Below are 19,718 nucleotides of genomic sequence, written 5' to 3'. Positions count from 1 at the left end.
AATCACATCAGAGTGCACCAATTCTCTCAGAGCGCTCTCTTATTAACAGCATGCAAGTTTCTACCCGTTCAAAAATAAAAATCTTCTTCGAATAAAGTTCTTCAAAGCCTTTGAGGACATATTTCGAGCCGGATGGGCGTGGTCTCTTCCCAGAAGACTCCGCTCCTATCTACAGAGCATGAGGTCATACGATATGGCCTTAGATCTCAATCCAGCTGATCATGTTTGGGCGATTTTTCCCACCAGCATCATCAGAACGCTAGCTGAGGGAATATATTTTGCAAGAACGTTGTTCGTGCCTCTCCTGATCCAGAGACTTGTAGAACGGATAGCAAGGTGCAGATGGCAGACTAAAAGACCTTACTCAAGGGGCATACACACAGGAAGTGACTACCGGTGATGTGGCTGCCAGAGACTATGAAACTTCAATGAAATTTGCATCATGATGGCGAAATAACCGTTGGCGATGGAAGTGGGTGGGCACCGAGTTAAGTTCATCTAATCAACTTGGAGACGGCTACCAGCAGGAACGAAGGACATCAGTGACTGACCAATAACTATACAAGAGGGTTACCTAACCAACCAGAGCCTGGAATGTCCACTACCAACCAACAGTCAGCGAGCGAATCGCTTTAGATCTTTACGTTCCTTAAGACATTTCCTCTTAACCGGTCACCTCCATGTGTAGGACAGTTTAAAAGCCATCTCCGTTTATTACCATCCATCTGTTCACCTATGAACCCTCAAAATGATCACAACCCCTGCCTCTGGACTTGCCCTCAAACTTACTGAATCGGTATGTAACGAACGATTCGCCAATTCATGATTTGATTCAACTCACAATATTGGGTTCACGATGTGATTTTTCCACAAATTTTTTTTTGGGGAAAAAAAAAATTAAATGAAGGAAATTTTAAAATCACCAAAAAAAAAAAAAAAGGCAAAACTTTTTTCCATCCTTTATCAACTTAAACATTCCTTTTGTTAAATTAAAAAAAAAACAAACAAAAAAAACTTTTGGTTCATTTTCTTAATAAGCAACAATAATTGTTTATCACACTTGCACAGACTGGCGTAAAATATAATGGCCGATTAACTAAAATATCCCTTGTATTAAAAATAAAAATGTTAATAACCAATAGGCCTTTTATTAATAAACTTTTGAACATTTGTACTGCCTCCATTTGCTTCGGTTTTCTTTCGTTTTCAGCAGTCTGTAAAACGAGAGCTCGGATTTCTTGTTAAATCTATTTGTAAGTCAATAGCACAACAGCTCTTTCCTGTTTTTTTGTTTTCGCAGCATTAGAGCTGTGTTACTTCTACCTACAATGACGTCACACTCGTTTCCTCTACTGTATCGTAGAAACAATACAAGTACAGCTAAAAATTACTAAAAACTAAAATTCCGCAGCCTGATAATGATTAATTTCTTATTTCGATTCAAATCATAAATTCGTATCACGATTTATTGACACGATACATCGTTACATGCTGAATACCGAAAACCGTTTTGCTGTGACTCTAGTAATGATGTAAACACGTTGCTACGTCTGCTGCTAGTCCGAGCACGTTCCTAAGGTCACCATATACACGAGCTATCAGAAGCTCAGAACAATGTACCACTGCTAATCAGAAATTAGTTTAACTTAAGCCTAGGTCACAACCGGACGTACGATTTTTTGGCCGTGCGATTTTTGGCGTTTCCCAAATCGCTGCGGTTTTTTTTTTTGTTCATGGAGAAAGACGCACATTGGCCGCAAGTTTGTCTTGCAACCTGAAAAAAACATAAGCGCCCGTAGAGTTTGTTTGACATGACAAAGAACCTCTGCGGCCAGTCTACGGCTCGAAAATCAGCACGTCACACGCGCGCCCTCCGTGCGTTTCTTGCGTTTTTTGCACGTAGACCGGCTGTAGGACTACATACGGCCGGTTGTGACCAAGGCTTTATATAGCACCTTTCTAACACCCAAGGTTACTTTACAATTACAACACAAACAGAAATAAAAAGTCCACCATAAGAGGTGAGGATGTAACTCCAGTGGCGTAGCTGGTCACAGTCCCACCGAAAAGGCGCACAAAAGTCCGTCCCACACTGCTTACACAGCCGCTGCGACGTCACCAGGCAACAGTGCTCGAAACACCGCGCCATGTTTCCACAAAGTGAGCACAGAACCATTGCCATGCAGAGCGCTGGGCAACTCTGATGCCGTTGAGAGCAAGCTCACTGCAGTCCATAGCGAGCAGAACACGCATCACTCGTGGCGGATCAAGGCCCGGAGAAACAAACGCTCAAAAATGGGTCTGGAGCGACACCGCAACCAGCGGACAAAGAGCCAAAATCAGCAAAACATACAAACACAGAAAGGAAAAAAGAAAAGAAAAAGCTCCGGCAGCCAAAACGCGCATAGCGTACTCTCAACCGGAAACAGAAATATTTCTGGTGACCCATTCGATATAGCATGAACTATGAGCTGAGCTAAGCTAAACCGCTATCTATTTTTGGATAGTGTCTTTCCTCACAGCTTCAAAAGACAACACGATCATTAACGACAATGCAGGCGATTTAACGGAAAAGTCATTCACAAAAATATATTTCGAAGAAAGCAGACTTGATTTTTTCCCTCTTTTTTTTGGTTTGTCTTGATAATTTTTAGACTCCGTGAACATTTCAACCTTTAACACCCGTACGCCACACATTTTCTATCGATGAAGAAAGTCATTGCCTGACAGTTCACTGTTCCTGTTAGCAGAAATATCGAGTCTGGTTTCCAGACGCATCGTATTGGTTGTGAAGACGTTTTACTTTTGGTTTCGTGCTGCAGTTTTTGACACCATGATATTTTAAAACATGATTAATTTCCACAACGAAGTTCTTGCCTGGTTTAGATTTGAGAGAGAGAGAGAGAGAGAGAGAGAGAGAGAGAGAGAGAGGACATGGACATTCTCGAGAGCCTACAAGTTCAATATGGTGTCCCACAAGGTTGTTTTCTAGAACCTTAATTGTTCTGTTTATATCCATAGCCTATAATCTTAGATGAATGGAAACCATTTTACTCCAAATTCTGGTAAAACAGAAATACTGATGTTGGTACAAGGTCCGCCTTTCACACAAGGATTTGCTCATTTCACACTAACAAGCAGAAATAAAAGTGGAACTATACTAAACCCTGACTTATAGATCAACCAGAGACAGAAGCATTTGTTTGTCCCGAGCCTGAGGGGTGGGCTTAGAGTAATTTAATTAAAGTAATACGTTCAGGCAATCCAAGCCTTGATGAATTCGTCTTTGTGTCCAGCGAGATCGTTATCAGAGACCGAAGACATAGTGCTCAGGAATAAATCTAAAGACGCTACTGGAGAAAGAGCTGTCTTCGAAACGGAGACTAAAAGGACGCAGAGTGAGAGGAAGCGGTTTGACAGAAAACACCATAATGTCGTATTTTTGTTCGACCTACTGTTGTCAGTCCTGCGGCACGTGCACCTGAAGGCGCGCCCCGGGCTGCGTGCACGTCGAGCGGACTCCAGCACGCACGCCGTTAATGATGTGCACCTACTTAAAGTGCATATCACGGGTAAATTCAGGAGCAAGATCAATGTAATTCTCCTATTTTATATTAAACTTTGGTTAAATATCTGTCACATTTTGCGCAATTTTTTTTTACCTTGCGCAATACCAGAAAAATTCAGTTGAAATCAAGCCGTTTGAGGCGAATTGGTCCGCCTCTGAAAAAACTTGCCATTTGGATTTCCCGGCAAACATTGATTTTCGTGCCGTCGCGTGCGGGACGCCTCCTTCTGAATCCTACGTCAGCGCTGGTTTGTTTATGAGAAAATGACCTGGTGGTTTTCTGCAAATTTCTTCAACGTTATGGCGTAATTATTAAAATGGCTAACAGATGTATCATAGGAGGGTGCAGCAACACCAATCATGATGGGATTAGTACTCATTGTTTCCCACATTGTGCTCAGGTGACAATTCTATATTTCAATGCAAACTTGCTAGCTGCTAAACTTGGTCTACACAGGCTGTGCACTGAAACCATGCAAGCTCGCACAGCCTGCTGGCGCATCCGCAGGTGACGTCACGAATCTGGCTCCAGACTCCCTTGGGATTTTTCCAGACGCGTTTTGTGATTTTATTTTTTTTCTGCTGTAGACCGATGACAAAATTGTGCAAAATTACCCTTCTGGACGAGTGTGTAAAGGGACATACTTTCATATTAAAAAAAAAAAAAAAAAAAAAAAAAAAAAAGAATTTGGTCCAGGATATGCACTTTAAGGACTGTGCTGATGCACAATCTGGGTGAAGTATTACGCTACGTCAGTACGCATTACCGAGCCTTACGACTCATGTTTCTGATTTCCTGAGTGTTGGATCTGTTTCTTGTTCTCGCTTTGCCTTGAATATCCTGTTTGCGCCTCGCTTGACCCTTTGCGCGTTTAACGCTTTGGATTTAGCCTGCCGATTTGGACTGTTTGCCTGTGTGTGTTTGTTTACTGTAAATAAACATCACTGTTATTACTATAACTGCTTCTGCACTTGTGTCCGCCTACCTTGTACCTGACAACTGGAAAATATCAAACACTGAGCAAGTCGTTTCGTTTCTTTAGAGTACAGAAAGCAGAAAACACACCAAGAACAAAAAAGTTGCAAAGACGAGGAGTTTCTGTACCCCAGAGATGTCCACAAGCGCCGGCAACCAGTGGTTTTCTCCACCTACACAGAAGGTCTGTTCCGGCTACTCGAGCCCCCGCCCAAAAAACTTGCCTTTCAATGTTCAAGCGATTTATATAGTCTCCGCTGCCCATAATTTGCTACAAATCCAATTATTCCACCATGAAACTGTCTTCAATTTGGGTCTAACATGACTGGAAGCTACGCCATATTTGTTGATCGATACTCGTGCTCCAATTGGCTGAGCTGGATCATGTGACCACGCCGTAGCGTATGTAGTTATGTTACAGAGCCAGGCAGCGTACTACAGAGGGAAACTGAGAAAGCCAAGCACACACACACCTACCTGGAGGGAAATTTCATACATATTTTATGAGGATTTTACAGGGAAATGGTTAGTAATTCCAGAATTACTTCACCGCCGCAAATTCCAGAACCGCCAACTGGCTACTTCAGATTTTCTAGAGAACCCTGATATCCCTATCAATCTACATCATCGACTGACTGAGGTGGGGTTTACATTAGACCGTATCAGCGGATCATCAGATTAACGTTTTTAAAAACGATTAGCGTGCACACAGCAACGCCAATACACGATTCGCGTGCACACAGCAACGCCAATACACGGATACGCTAATCACATGACTAATTCGGCACGCGGCTCATCGCTTCCTCAGCAGCTGCGCTCCAAATCACTCCGCCCTGAACAGCGAGTGCCCTCTGGAGGGTGCGCACTCCGGCCCTGCGCAGCTCACAGAGCGCGCGAGTGAAGCGCACGAGCCACGATTCGGGACTGAGCCGCTGTGCGCAAGTCACTTACCACTTGCAAGTGGAAGGATGGCAAGCCTAAAGACAATCATAACTACACAATGGGCAGTATTAGCATCAGTATTTGCAGTATTTTCATACTTTTATACTCTTTAATGAAAGGTGATACAAGGCGGAAGTCCGCGCCGTTTTTCAGCAGTCGCGTCACATGACCAACGCCAGCAAATCAGGAAGGTGGATGTCACAGTGACGTTGTCCAATGACGACGCCAGCTAGAGCTCAGCACAGCGTATCCGCGTATTCTCAATGTTTACACAGCACCGGATCAGACACGATCTGGATTGAATACGTGGACCCTGGCGGATTCCCGTTTCCTGGCGTTTCCAGGCGGTTTAATGTAAACGGACAGTGCATCCGCGAAGAAAACGAGACAGATACGGTCTAATGTAAACTTGGCCTGAGAACTCAGTGTTGTATCAAATCCACAGCTCAGCCTTCTTCACCCAAGACTCTTTCCACTAGAACTGAAGAGGAATGAAGTGAGAATGGGTGAAGCATAAAAGCACACTGAGATCCAGGAAAGACTGACGTGACACGTGGTGATATTTCCAGGACGAAGCCTTGATTACGGTTGACCTGATGGTGCCAGGTGTGAACAGGTCCATCAAATTAAGTGTCACGTCCTAGCATGTTCATGGAAAACATGAACGAGGGTTTACGAGTAAAAGAAAACAAAGGCTGCAGGTTTGAATAAGGCAGAGCAAACGATGCATGCTGCTGATGAGCATTAAAACACACCAGTTTTGCAAAGGTTTGTAAAGTCCCTGCTCCTGTCCTTGTCCTTTCCATGTTTTCAGGCACCCTCTAGAGGATAAACAGCATACTGCTCCTTCAGTGGCGTTCTCTCCTCTCACACACTTCCACAGTGATCCAATTTCCAGAGACACTCAGAGATGAGGAGCTTAGCTTTCAGGGGTGATAGTACAGTTACCCCTGACACATACAGTGGTGCTTGAAAGTTTGTGAACCCTTTAGAATTGTCTATATTTCTGCATAAATATGACCTAAAACATCATCAGATTTTCACACAAGTCCTAAAAGTAGATAAAGAGAACCCAGTTAAACAAATGAGGCAAAAATATTATACTTGGCCATTTATTTATTGAGGAAAATGATCCAATATTACATATCTGTGAGTGGCAAAAGTATATGAACCTTTGCTTTCAGTATCTGGTGTGACCCCCTTGTTTAGCTGCAGTTACTGCTGCACATTTCCGGTAACTGTTGATCAGTCCTGCACACCGGCTTGGAGGAATTTTAGCCCATTCCTCCAGACAGAACAGCTTCAACTCTGGGATGGTGGTGGGTTTCCTCACATGAACTGCTCGCTTCAGGTCCTTCCACAACATTTCCATTGGATTAAGGTCAGGACTTTGACTTGGCCATTCCAAAACATTCACTTTATTCTTCTTTAACCATTCTTTGGTAGAACAACTTGTGTGCTTAGGGTCGTTGTCTCGCTGCATGACCCACCTTCTCTTGAGATTCAGTTCATGGACAGATGTCCTGACATTTTCCTTTAGAATTCGCTGGTATAATTCAGAATTCATTGTTCCATCAATGATGGCAAGCCGTCCTGGCCCAGATGCAGCAAAACAGGCCCAAACCATGATACTACCACCACCATGTTTCACAAATGGGATAAGGTTCTGATGCTGGAATGCAGTCTTTTCCTTTCTCCAAACATAACGCTTCTCATTTAAACCAAAAGTTCTATTTTTGTCTCATCCATCCACAAAACATTTTTCCCAATAGCCTTCTGGCTTGTCCACGTGATCTTTAGCAAACTGCAGACGAGCAGCAATGTTCTTTTTGGAGAGCAGTGGCTTTCTCCTTGCAACCCTGCCATGCACACCACTGTTGTTCAGTCTTCTCCTGATGGTGGACTCAAGAACATTAGCCAATGTGAGAGAGGCCTTCAGTTGCTTAGAAGTTACCCTGGGGTCCTTTGTGACCTCGCCAACTATTACACGCCTTGCTCTCGGAGTGATCTTTGTTGGTCGACCACTCCTGGAGAGGGTAACAATGGTCTTGAATTTCCTCCATTTGTACACAATCTGTCTGACTGTGGATTGGTGGAGTCCAAACTCTTTAGAGATGGTTTTGTAACCTTTTCCAGCCTGATGAGCATCAACAACGCTTTTTCTGAGGTCCTCAGAAATCTCCTTTGTTCGTGCCATGATACACTTCCACAAACATGTGTTGTGAAGATCAGACTTTGATAGATCCCTGTTCTTTAAATAAAACAGGGTGCCCACTCACACCTGATTGTCATCCCATTGATTGAAAACACCTGACTCGAATTTCACCTTCAAATTAACTGCTAATCCTAGAGGTTCACATACTTTTGCCACTCACAGATATGTAATATTGGAATATTTCTCAATAAATAAATGACCAAGTATAATATTTTTGTCTCATTTGTTTAACTGGGTTCTCTTTACCTACTTTTAGGACTTGTGTGAGAATCTGATGATGTTTTAGGTCATATTTATGCAGAAATATAGACAATTCTAAAGGGTTCACAAAATTTCAAGCACCACTGTACCTCCTTATATCTCAGCAGCGCTGTACAATGCCGAGCCATTTTTCAGACCAGCAGCTCTGACAGTAGCTCCGGCTGCAAGGTTCACATTGATGCCCTCGTTCTGATGATCATTTCTATAGCAACAGCATACACAGAGACATGTATAGTTGACAAATCACATCAGTGCTGCGATTAATTACATCACAATACACTTTTCCGTGATGAGATATTGCAGATATGGTCTGTATAACAATGTATATTATTATACATATAGGACATTTCTTCCATGGAATAAAAACATGCATTATCTTCCCGTCTAGTGGGTTTATTGATCGCATGCAACATCATCCTATCGCTTATCCTATGTGTATTACGCCACTCTACCCAATGGAGAATGAGCGTGCGATATTATTACAATACTGCACGTTGTCAAGACATCACTTGTCGGAGACAAAACTTCTGTGCTTGCGAGCAACTGTGACAATTTTGTAAACAAACATGGCTGCCAGGTTTGCTCCGTTAAAAACGGAAGCTTTTGAGAGAATTTTGGCTCCCAGGTCGCGCCACTGTGTGTAGCTGTCGATGTCGATTTTAAAAGCAACTAAGTAAATTACACAGGGAAAATAATATTCCATTTGACTGCACCAGCATTAGCCTGTGCCAACACTAAGTGTAAGGTAACTGGACTGCCACGCTAACAGCACCAAGTCGTGGGTAAGCTAGCATTGTCCTTTGAGAATGCTGATATGAAGAGTGTGTGTGTGTGTGTACAATAATAATAATAAATTATATTATTTACCAGCTGGGAGGTCCGTATCATGAAATACCGTGACCGAGGTCTTGAAAAGCGGCCTCGGTCAGTATTTTCAAGGCCGCGGTCATGGTATTTCACGATACAGACCGACCTTAAGCTAGTAAATGTTTATTTTTTTTCTTTCCCAAATTCTAACAGAAAATGAGAGTGCCTGAAAGGGAAACCATATTTAGAACAAACCACCTACAAGCTCGTCAAAAACCTGTTTGACCAGCTACGTCAGTTTGGAATTTTCCAAAAATAAAAAACTTGATCTCGGCGACACAAAACCAGGTGCTTTCATCACAGTGAAATGCAAAAATAAATGTTGACAAAAAATTGCTACCATGTTTGTTGTGAACGAGTGAGTCGCCAAAAGGTCCGTAACCAGGGTCTGGATCGTAGGATTCCGGCGCACTCATGAGCCAGAACGTACGATTTGATAGAAACTGGACAGTGAAAAGTTATTATTATTATAACAAAAAAATCTGGCTTTTTGTGGTCTATCAGATATATTCCATTCAGCTGCTCGTCTCTGACTCGTTCAATATCATGCTAGCGTAACCGAATATATATGATAGACCACGCAACGCCAGCCAATATTATTTAATTATACAGACACGAGTGTTTTACTGGGAACTACGCCACTTGTCTTTGTCATACAAGCTACATCTGGGACACGGAGAACCAAAACCGTGACATAAATCTCTAGGTCACTTGTGAGGAAATCGGCAAATTGTTTTGAAAAATTTGGGTACTTTGTTTGTGAATGTGTCTATATAATTTTTAAAAAATATCACACATTGGCTTGAAGATAAGAAGTTTATCTTCTCGTGTTGAAAAACTCGCATTTTTCAGACGAAATACATCACGGACCTGAGTGGCCTATTTCCTGATATTTCGCTCAGATGAGGTCACTCCCAGTGTTCTCCCGCTGACTAGACGTGCGTTGTCAAAATGGCAAACCAGTTCTAAATTAAAATTCTTTTGATTAACTTGCCTATTTTTTGTGGGTGTGCCCATATTATATAAAGAACATTACACGGTGGTGCAAAGATATGAAGTTTATCTTCGTGTTGAAAAATAGATCACTCATTCGCGTCACGCACTTGTGAACATGTTCACCACTCGAAGATAAACTTTTGATCTTCGCACAACCGTGTAATATCCTCTATATATAAAAACGCTAAGCAGCTAATCATATGTTCAAATTGCCCTGAGGCTTTAAACCTGTAGAAATTAAAAGCATTATTAAAGTGGTTTTTAAAAAGCAACAGCACTTTTGTTGGTGGTTTGTGACACGCATCGTATAAATGTCAACGAACGCGATATAACTGTCGTCTCACGAGTCCCCAATATGGCATTGCTAAACTGAGCTGCTATTCTAGGCGCCGCGCTCTTTGTTCACATTTCAATTCTGAGCACATAAGTCAGAGTAATCAGAACAGCTATTCCTCTGTCTGTGTGTCTCTGGGTGTGTGTGTGTGGGGGGGGGGGGGGTATCCAGCTGTCCTTGCACGGCCACTCGGCGCACACGAATAGCTCACACTGCAGGCCGCTTGAGCCTCACATACAGAGTGGACGTCCTCTTTTTTTATTATTTAAATCATGACAAGAAAAACAATACACTGAGTGCAGAATTATTAGGCAAGTGAGTATTTTGACCACAACATCCTTTTAATGCATGTTGTCCCATTCCAAGCTGTTTAGGCTTGAAAGCCTACTACCAATTAAGTATATCAGGTGCTGTGCATCTGTGTAATGAGAGGGGGTGTGGTCTAATGACATCAACACCCTATATCAGGTGTGCATAATTATTAGGCAACCTCTTTTCCTCTGGCAAAATGGGTCAGAAGAGAGATCTGACAGACTTTGAAAAGTATAAAATTGTGAGATGTCTTGCAGACGGATGCAGCACTCTTGAAATTGCGAAGATGTTGAAACGTGATCACCGAACAATCAAGCGTTTCATTGCAAATAGTCAACAGGGTCGAAAGAAGCGTGTGGGGAAAAAAAGGCGCAAAATAACTGCACATGATCTGCAGAAAATCAAGCGTGAAGCTAACAAGCAGCCATTAGCATCCAGTTCTGCCATATTCCAGAGTTGCAACATCCCTGGAGTGTCAGAGTACAGGGTGTGCAATACTGAGGGACATGGCCAAGGTAAGGAAGGCTGAAAAACGACCACCACTGAGTAAGGCACACAAGATAAAACGTCAAGACTGGGCCAAGAAATATCTTAAGACTGATTTTTCTAAGGTGCCGTGGTCTGATGAGATGAGAGTGACTCTTGATGGGCCAGATGGATGGGCCTGTGGCTGGATCAGTAATGGGCACAGAGCTCCACTCCGACTCGGACGCCAGCAAGGTGGAGGTGGAGTACTGCTATGGGCTGGTATCATCAAAGACGAGCTTGTTGGACCTTTTCGAGTTGAGGATGGACTCAAACTCAACTCCCAGACCTACTGCCAGTTCCTGGAAGAAACCTTCAAGCAGTGGTATAGGAAAAAGTCAGCATCTTTCAAGAAGAACATGATTTTCATGCAGGATAACGCTCCATCTCATGCGTCCAAATACTCCACTGCGTGGCTAGCCAGTAAAGGTCTGAAAGGTGAAAAAAATAATGACATGGCCCCCTTGTTCACCTGACCTAAACCCCATAGAGAACCTGTGGTCCATTATAAAACGTGAGGTCTACAAAGAGGGAAAACAGTACACCTCTCTGAACAGCGTCTGGGAGGCCGTGGTTGCTGCTGCACACAATGTTGGTCGTGAACAGATAAAGAAATTGGCAGAATCTATGGATGGAAGGCTTTTGAGTGTCCTCATGAAGAAGGGTGGCTATATTGGTCACTGATTTGTTTTTGTTTTGTGTTTGAATGTCAGATATGTTTATTTGCAAATCTGGAGTTGTCATATCAGTGTACCTGGTGAAAATAAATAAGTGAAATGGCTACACATTTGGTTTTTATTAAGTTGCCTAATAATTCTGCACAGTGAAAGTTACCTGAACACATACATATTCTCCTAAAATGGCCAAAACTAAAAACACCCCACTCTAACTTCCATACATATTCAGATTTGATATTTATGAGTCTTTTTGTTTGATTGAGAACATAGTTGTTGTTCAATAATAAAACTAATCCTCAAAAATACAACTTGCCTAATAATTCTGCACTCCGTGTATATAATCACACACGAAGACGGAGAGGAGGAAGGAGTGGAGGATGGGTCACACATCTAAATGCACCTTTAACTCTAACAAGCATGTTTGCCAAGTTGCTCAAGTTTCTCTCACTTCAGCAGCGACACTGTGACAGAAATAGCCTTTGCGTTTCTCAGACAAAAGGCTTCTAAAATCATGCCGTCTCTCTGAAGCCAGTCAGAGCTGTAAAACTAATTTAAAACAGCAAAAGAAACCACGACCCCAATGTCAAACAACAGGCAAGACAAGACAATAAGAAGAGCTGAGGAGCAGATGAGCGTCCTGGCTGTCGGTCTCGTCTACAGAGTGGCCGAGCGAGCGGCCAACACACCATTAGGGAGACCAGCTGCTCCTGCACATGGAGTCCAAAAAGAAATGGCAGAGACACCGTGCTGGTTAAAATATACTGCTTTATCGACACGCGGACACGAGGGGACACATTCAGGGGAAACACACGAGGCAGAACACTGCTTTTGGGTTCCATGTGTTCGAGTCCTAAATGAACCCATAAAGAGCATGACTATGCTTTACTGTGAGCCATTACTATTACAATATTACATGACTATTAATTTCATTACTATTACTAATAGAATTATGTGAGCCTATTACTTACATCCATCGATTTTTATCCATCCATCCAGTCACATGCAACCATCCACCTATTTGTATTCATCCATCCAGTCACTTCCACCCACCCACCCATCCATCCATCTATCCATAGTCACTTCCACCCATCCATCCAATCAATTCCACCCACCCACCCACCCATCCATCCATCCATCCATCCATCCAATCATTTCCATCCAGGTGCAGCCACCTAATCCATCCAATCCATCTATCCATCCAAATATTTCCATCCATCCATCTCCATTCATCCATCCGATCACTTCCATTCATTCATCCATCCAGTCACTTCCATCCATCCACATCCATTAATTCATCCATCCATTTCCATCCATCCATTCATTTCCATTCATCCACATCCATTCATCCATCCATCCAGTCACATCCATCCATCCATCCATCCAATCACTTCCATTCATTCAGCCATCCAGTCACTTCCATCCATCCAGTCAACTGCACCCATCTATATCTATTCATCCATCCAGTCACTTCCATCCATCCAGTCACTTCCATTCATTCGTCCATCCAATCACTTCCATTCATTCGTCCATCCAATCACTTCCATTCATTCATCCACATCCATTAATCACTTCGTCATTTCCATCCCATCCAATCATTTCCATTCATCCATTAAGTCATCCATTTCCATCCAATCACTTCCATTCATTCATCCATCCAGTCACTTCCATCCATCCAGTCAACTGCACCCATCTATATCTATTCATCCATCCAGTCACTTCCATTCATTCAGCCATCCATCCATCCAGTCACTTCCATTCATTCAGCCATCCATCCATCCAGTCACTTCCATTCATTCAGCCATCCATCCATCCAGTCACTTCCATTCATTCAGCCATCCATCCATCCAGTCACTTCCATTCATTCAGCCATCCATCCATCCAGTCACTTCCATTCATTCAGCCATCCATCCAGTCACTTCCATTGATTCAGCCATCCATCCAGTCACTTCCATTGATTCAGCCATCCATCCAGTCACTTCCATTCATTCAGCCATCCATCCAGTCACTTCCATTCATTCAGCCATCCACCCAGTCACTTCCATTCATTCAGCCATCCATCCAGTCACTTCCATTCATTCAGCCATCCATCCAGTCACTTCCACTCATTCAGCCATCCATCCAGTCACTTCCACTCATTCAGCCATCCATCCAGTCACTTCCATTCATTCAGCCATCCATCCAGTCACTTCCATTCATTCAGCCATCCATCCAGTCACTTCCATTCATTCAGCCATCCATCCAGTCACTTCCATTCATTCAGCCATCCATCCAGTCACTTCCATTCATTCAGCCATCCATCCAGTCACTTCCATTCATTCAGCCATCCATCCAGTCACTTCCATTCATTCAGCCATCCATCCAATCACTTCCATTCATTCAGCCATCCAGTCACTGCCATCCAGTCACTGCCATCCAGTCACTGCCATCCATCCAGTCAACTGCACCCATCTATATCTATTCATCAATCCAGTCACTTCCATTCATTCATCCAGTCACTTCCATCCATCCAAATCACTTCCATTCATCCACATCCATTAATCACTTCCAGTCATTTCCATCCCATCCAATCATTTCCATTCATCCACATCCATTAATCACTTCCAGTCATTTCCATTCATCCACATCCATTAATTCATCCATTTCCATCCATTCAATCACTTCCATTCATTCATCCATCCACTTCCATCCATCCAGTCAACTGCACCCATCTATATCTATTCATCCATCCAGTCACTTCCATTCATTCAGCCATCCAGTCACTTCCATTCATCCACATCCATTCATTCATCTATCCATCCGATCACTTCCATTCATTCAGCCATCCAGTCACTTCCATCCATCCAGTCAACTGCACCCATCTATATCTATTCATCCATCCAGTCACTTCCATTCATTCATCCAGTCACTTCCATCCATCCAAATCACTTCCATTCATTCGTCCATCCAATCATTTCCATTCATCCACATCCATTAATTCATCCATTTCCATCCATTCAATCATCCATCCAGTCACTTCCATTCATTCATCCATCCAGTCACTTCCATCCATCCAGTCAACTGCACCCATCTATATCTATTCATCCATACAGTCACTTCCATTCAGTCATCCATCCATCCAATCACTTCCATTCATTCAGCCATCCAGTCACTTCCATCCATCCAGTCAACTGCACCCATCTATATCTATGCATCCATCCAGTCACTTCCATCCATCCAAATCACTTCTATTCATTCGTCCATCCAATCACTTCCATTCATCCAATCATTTCCATTCATCCACATCCATTAATCACTTCCAGTCATTTCCATCCCATCCAATCATTTCCATTCATCCACATCCATTAATCACTTCCAGTCATTCATCCATTTCCATCCAATCACTTCCATTCATCCAGTCAACTGCACCCATCTATATATATTCATTCATCCATCCATCCACTCATTTCCAAATCATCCACATCCATTTGTCACTTCCATCCATCCAATCACCCATCCATTCAGTCAACTGCATCCATCCATCCATCTATCCACACCCAGTCAGGTATATCCATCTGTCTTCCTACCCCCCCATCACAGTTAGCTTTCCTACAATCATTCTATTCCACTATCAAATAAATTCCACTCTCTGTATAAAATAGCTTTAGATTATGGCCCTGATGTAATTCTCCAGAATTTGACACCCCTGAATAACGCAATGAGGCGACCATGGCCTAAAGACGAGAGAAGCAGCACTCGGTCCCAAAAGGTCATTGGTTCGATTCCCTGGACCTGCAGGAATAACGTGGTGAGTGAATGAAGAGCAGTGTCCCGTCCCTCTGTGTCCCCGGACCCCCAGCTGGAGCACAGCTGCCCAGTGCTCTGGATCCTGAGAGCGCATGTGAAGAATTGGCCCTGATTCTGTCACATGTATAAAACCATCTTCACTCGAGGTTGCTGTCAGAGTCTGGGTGGCCCTGAAGTCATTTACTCATTCTGAGTTTGATGTGGAACCATGATCACACTTGCTTTATAAAATTACAGCATCACCTCACAATGGCACTCAAGAGTCATTTTGCAGAAAGAGAACTTACAACGCTCTGTATTTGTCTGAGATGAAGAAGTGATGCGAATTAAAGCTCACCATCGACTGAAAGTCTGTTTACAGAATAATAAAAATATCACAATAACGGGGAGTACAAATTAAATTTAAACTTGTATAGCACCGTATAAACTCTCCTGTCCGGTAAATAAAAAAATAAAAAAAGACAGGCACTTGTAGGAGATGAGAATGAGTCTTGTATCACCCGTGTCTAAAATTAATATCTGATTAAAAATGCCATCTCCGTGCTGGTCTTTTATATGCGTCGCTAACTAGCTACTTTACCTCGCTAGCTACAATTTTTTTCCCCATCCGTAATACGACAAATCCCGCCCCTATGCTCTGATAGGCTAGTACTCTTTCTAAAGCCGTTGTAGTGGTTGGAAGTAAAAAAGGATTAACCAATCACAGTCAAGGAGGCGATTTACCTCATAGTACGGGTGGAGAAAAAAATACGAGTAACGGCAGCTGGTTAAAGTAACGTTAGTTAGCGAGAAATTGCAACATACCTGGTCTCGGATTTTGAGAACCACCATGTTTCTGGCTCGTCGTTAGATTTCATACGGATTTCCGTTTCATTCGCTCTGCTAGTTCGTGTAAGAAGCCAGTCCTCCGCCTGGTAGCGAGTTCATTAAGGATTCTGGTTTATTTCAGTTCTCCCTGGAGCGCTCGCCTTTTTTTTTCTTCCCACACACGAGCTGCGGGCTCTACAACATTACCGCCACCATCACCGAGCAGTCAGGACGCACGCGATTGGCTGGTTTCCTATCCGACGTAGCAGTAAAGTCGTCACTGATTGGCTTAGAAATGTATGGAGGAGAAAAACTCTCCTGAGGTGTAGTAATTCTCAGATACACACTGTTGCCGGTCAAATACATGCATTTTCTCCCTTTTATATATTCTTTATGGCACTTTTGTACACTTTTAGATCTGTAATTAGACACCATCTTCTGTTTCTCAACACAATATTAAACAAGACCAATACTGATCAGGTGTTTGTGCATAGCAGTGACACAAGACAGTAATATAAATGCCCTTCTTCACGTAATAATAACAAATCTCATAATTATAACTTGGTCAGTCCTAATTATGAGATATGAGCTCATTATTAACTCAAAAATAGGACCCATGAGGAGATAAAATATCATAATGAGATAGTGATAACGAGATACTGTCTCATAGTTATGACATGGTAATTGAGAAACCTTCTCATATTCCATAGTTAGAACTGGTTCTCTCACAATAATGAAATATGAGAAGGTTTCTCAATTACCATGTCATAATTATGAGATAGTATCTTATGACTTACTATCTTAATTATGACATGGCAAGTGGTAATTGAGAAACCTTCTCATATTTCATAGTTAGAACTGGTTCTCTCACAATAATGAAATATGAGGTTTCTCAATTACCACGTCATAATTATGAGATAGTAGCTTATGACTTACTATCTCAATTATGACATGGCAAGTGGTAATTGAGAAACCTCATATTTCATAGTTAGAACTGGTTCTCTCACAATAATGAAATATGAGAAGGTTTCTCAATTACCATGTCATAATTATGAGATAGTAAGTCATAAGATACTATCTCATAATTATGACATGGCAAGTGGTAATTGAGAAACCTTCTCATATTTCATAGTTAGAACTGGTTCTCTCACAATGAAATATGAGAAGGTTTCTCAATTACCATGTCATAATTATGAGATAGTAAGTCATAAGATACTCTCATAATTATGACATGGCAAGTGGTAATTGAGAAACCTTCTCATATTTCATAGTTAGAACTGGTTCTCTCACAATGAAATAATGAGAAGGTTTCTCAATTACCATGTCATAATTATGAGATAGTAGCTTATGACTTACTATCTCATAATTATGACATGGCAAGTGGTAATTGAGAAACCTTCTCATTTCATAATTAGAACTGGTTCTCTCAATAACCAGAGAATAATATGAGAAGGTTTCTCAATTACCACTTACTCTCTCATAATTATAACATGGTATCTCGTTATGACTTACTCTCTCGTTATAATTATGAGAAAGTCATAAGATACCATGTTATAATTATGAGAGTGTAAGTCATGAGATACCATGTTATAATTATGAGAGTAAGTCATAATGAGATACTCTCAATTATAACATGGTATCTCATTATGACTTACACTCAATTATAACATGGTATCTTATGACTTATTCACTCAATTATAACAAGAGAGTAAGTCATAACGAGATACCATGTTATAATTATGAGAGAATAAGTGGTAATTGAGAAACCTTCTCATATTATTCTCTGGTTATTGTGAGAGAACCAGTTCTAATTATGAAATATGAGAAGGTTTCTCAATTACCACTTGCCATGTCATAATTATGAGATAGTATCTTATGACTTACTATCTCAATTATGACATGGTAATTGAGAAACCTCATTTCATGATTGTGAGAGAACCAGTTCTAATTATGAAATATGAGAAGGTTTCTCAATTACCACTTACCATGTTATGAGAGAGTAAGTGGTAATTGAGAAACCTTCTCATTTCATAATTAGAACTGGCTATTTCACTAATGAAAAATGAGAAGGTCTCTCAATTACCACTTACCATGTCATAATTATGAGATAGTAATTCATAACGAGATACTCTCTCATGGTAAGTGGTAATTGAGAAACCTCATTTTTCATAATTAGAACTGGTTCTCTCACAATAATGAAATATGAGAAGGTTTCTCAATTACCACTTACTATCTCAATTATGACATGGTCTCTCATGGCTTACTATCTCATTTTGATTTCCCTCATAACCATGAGTCATATTTTGACTAATGAGATCCCATTTCATACTTATGGCTTTGCATCTCATTGAGACATCATCAAGGACTTACTATCTCACGATGAGATAAATCAATGATGTGGTTTCTCATAATTACTACTTAAATCTCATTAGGATTTATCTCCTCATGATGAATCTTGGAAGTGGCAGAGAAGTCTTCCCAATGGCTCTGGCTGAAAAGGGGTGATGCATGGCAGAATATGCTACCTGGACACAAGTCGGGGCCTGACCATCCCCGGCTGGGTTACCTGGGGGAGGGTGTCTGATATCAAGATCCAAAACACCTGATGACCTCGGGAAACATCACCGACTATGTGTCCAGGTTACCCCACAGGTGCATCATAGAACCTAGTCATATTTGAATAAATATCATCTCATATAACAATAATGACTTAATACCTCATCATTAGTACTGGCTAAAGTCATGAGGTATGATCTCATTATTTACTCAAAAATATGACTCATGAGATACCATGTCATAAATTATGAGATAGTAAGCGGTAATTATGAGAAATCTCATATTTCATTATTGTGAGATAACCGGTCCTAATGATGAGATACTCTCCACAATAACGAAGTATAAGGTTTCTCATAATTACCACTTACTATCTCAATTATGATGTGGTCTCATTACAACTTACTATCTCAATCATGAGTCACATTTGAGTAAACAATGAGATCTCATAATAAATGATTGAGCGAGTCCTAATAATGAGATATGAACTCATGAGATGATCTCATTATTTACTTAAATATTACTTACTATCTCATAATGAGAACTCAAATGATGAGATTGTGGTAATTATGAGAAACCTCATATTTCATTATTGTGAGATATCCAGTCCTAATTGAGGTACGATCTCACAATAATGAAATATGAGGTTTCTCCTAATTACCACTTACTATCTCATAATTATGACATGGTATATCATTATTTCTCATAATCATGAGTCATTAAGTAAAGGAGATATTTCATAATGATTTAGTATCTCATAATTAGGACTTGCCAAGTAATTATTATGAGGAACTCTACTGCATTATTATGAAAGTCCTAATGATGAGATACTATCTCATAGTAATTAGAGTTTCTCATAATTACGACTGGCCAAGTCATAATTACGAGATAGGAGCTCATTC

General features: G+C 41.4%; 2 protein-coding genes across 2 annotated transcripts in view; both read right to left on the bottom strand.

Annotated features, from left to right (window-relative positions):
• LOC132900497 (serine/threonine-protein phosphatase 6 regulatory ankyrin repeat subunit A-like) overlaps positions 1–16,481 on the bottom strand; it is a 195,131-nt gene extending 178,650 nt beyond the window's left edge. The window contains exon 1 of the mRNA XM_060942622.1: positions 16,261–16,481. Coding sequence (XP_060798605.1) covers positions 16,261–16,287 — 27 coding nt within the window. The 5' untranslated portion in view covers positions 16,288–16,481. The remainder of the gene's footprint in view (positions 1–16,260) is intronic.
• The window catches only part of snx13 (sorting nexin 13), a 206,041-nt gene that overhangs the window by 46,733 nt on the left and 139,590 nt on the right, over positions 1–19,718 (bottom strand). The window lies entirely within an intron of this gene.

This window comes from Neoarius graeffei, chromosome 16 (genome assembly GCF_027579695.1).
Source record: "Neoarius graeffei isolate fNeoGra1 chromosome 16, fNeoGra1.pri, whole genome shotgun sequence".
In the NCBI taxonomy this organism is placed as follows: domain Eukaryota; kingdom Metazoa; phylum Chordata; class Actinopteri; order Siluriformes; family Ariidae; genus Neoarius; species Neoarius graeffei.
Note: the sequence above shows the minus strand (reverse complement) of the source record. Positions and strands in the feature narration are given on the sequence as shown.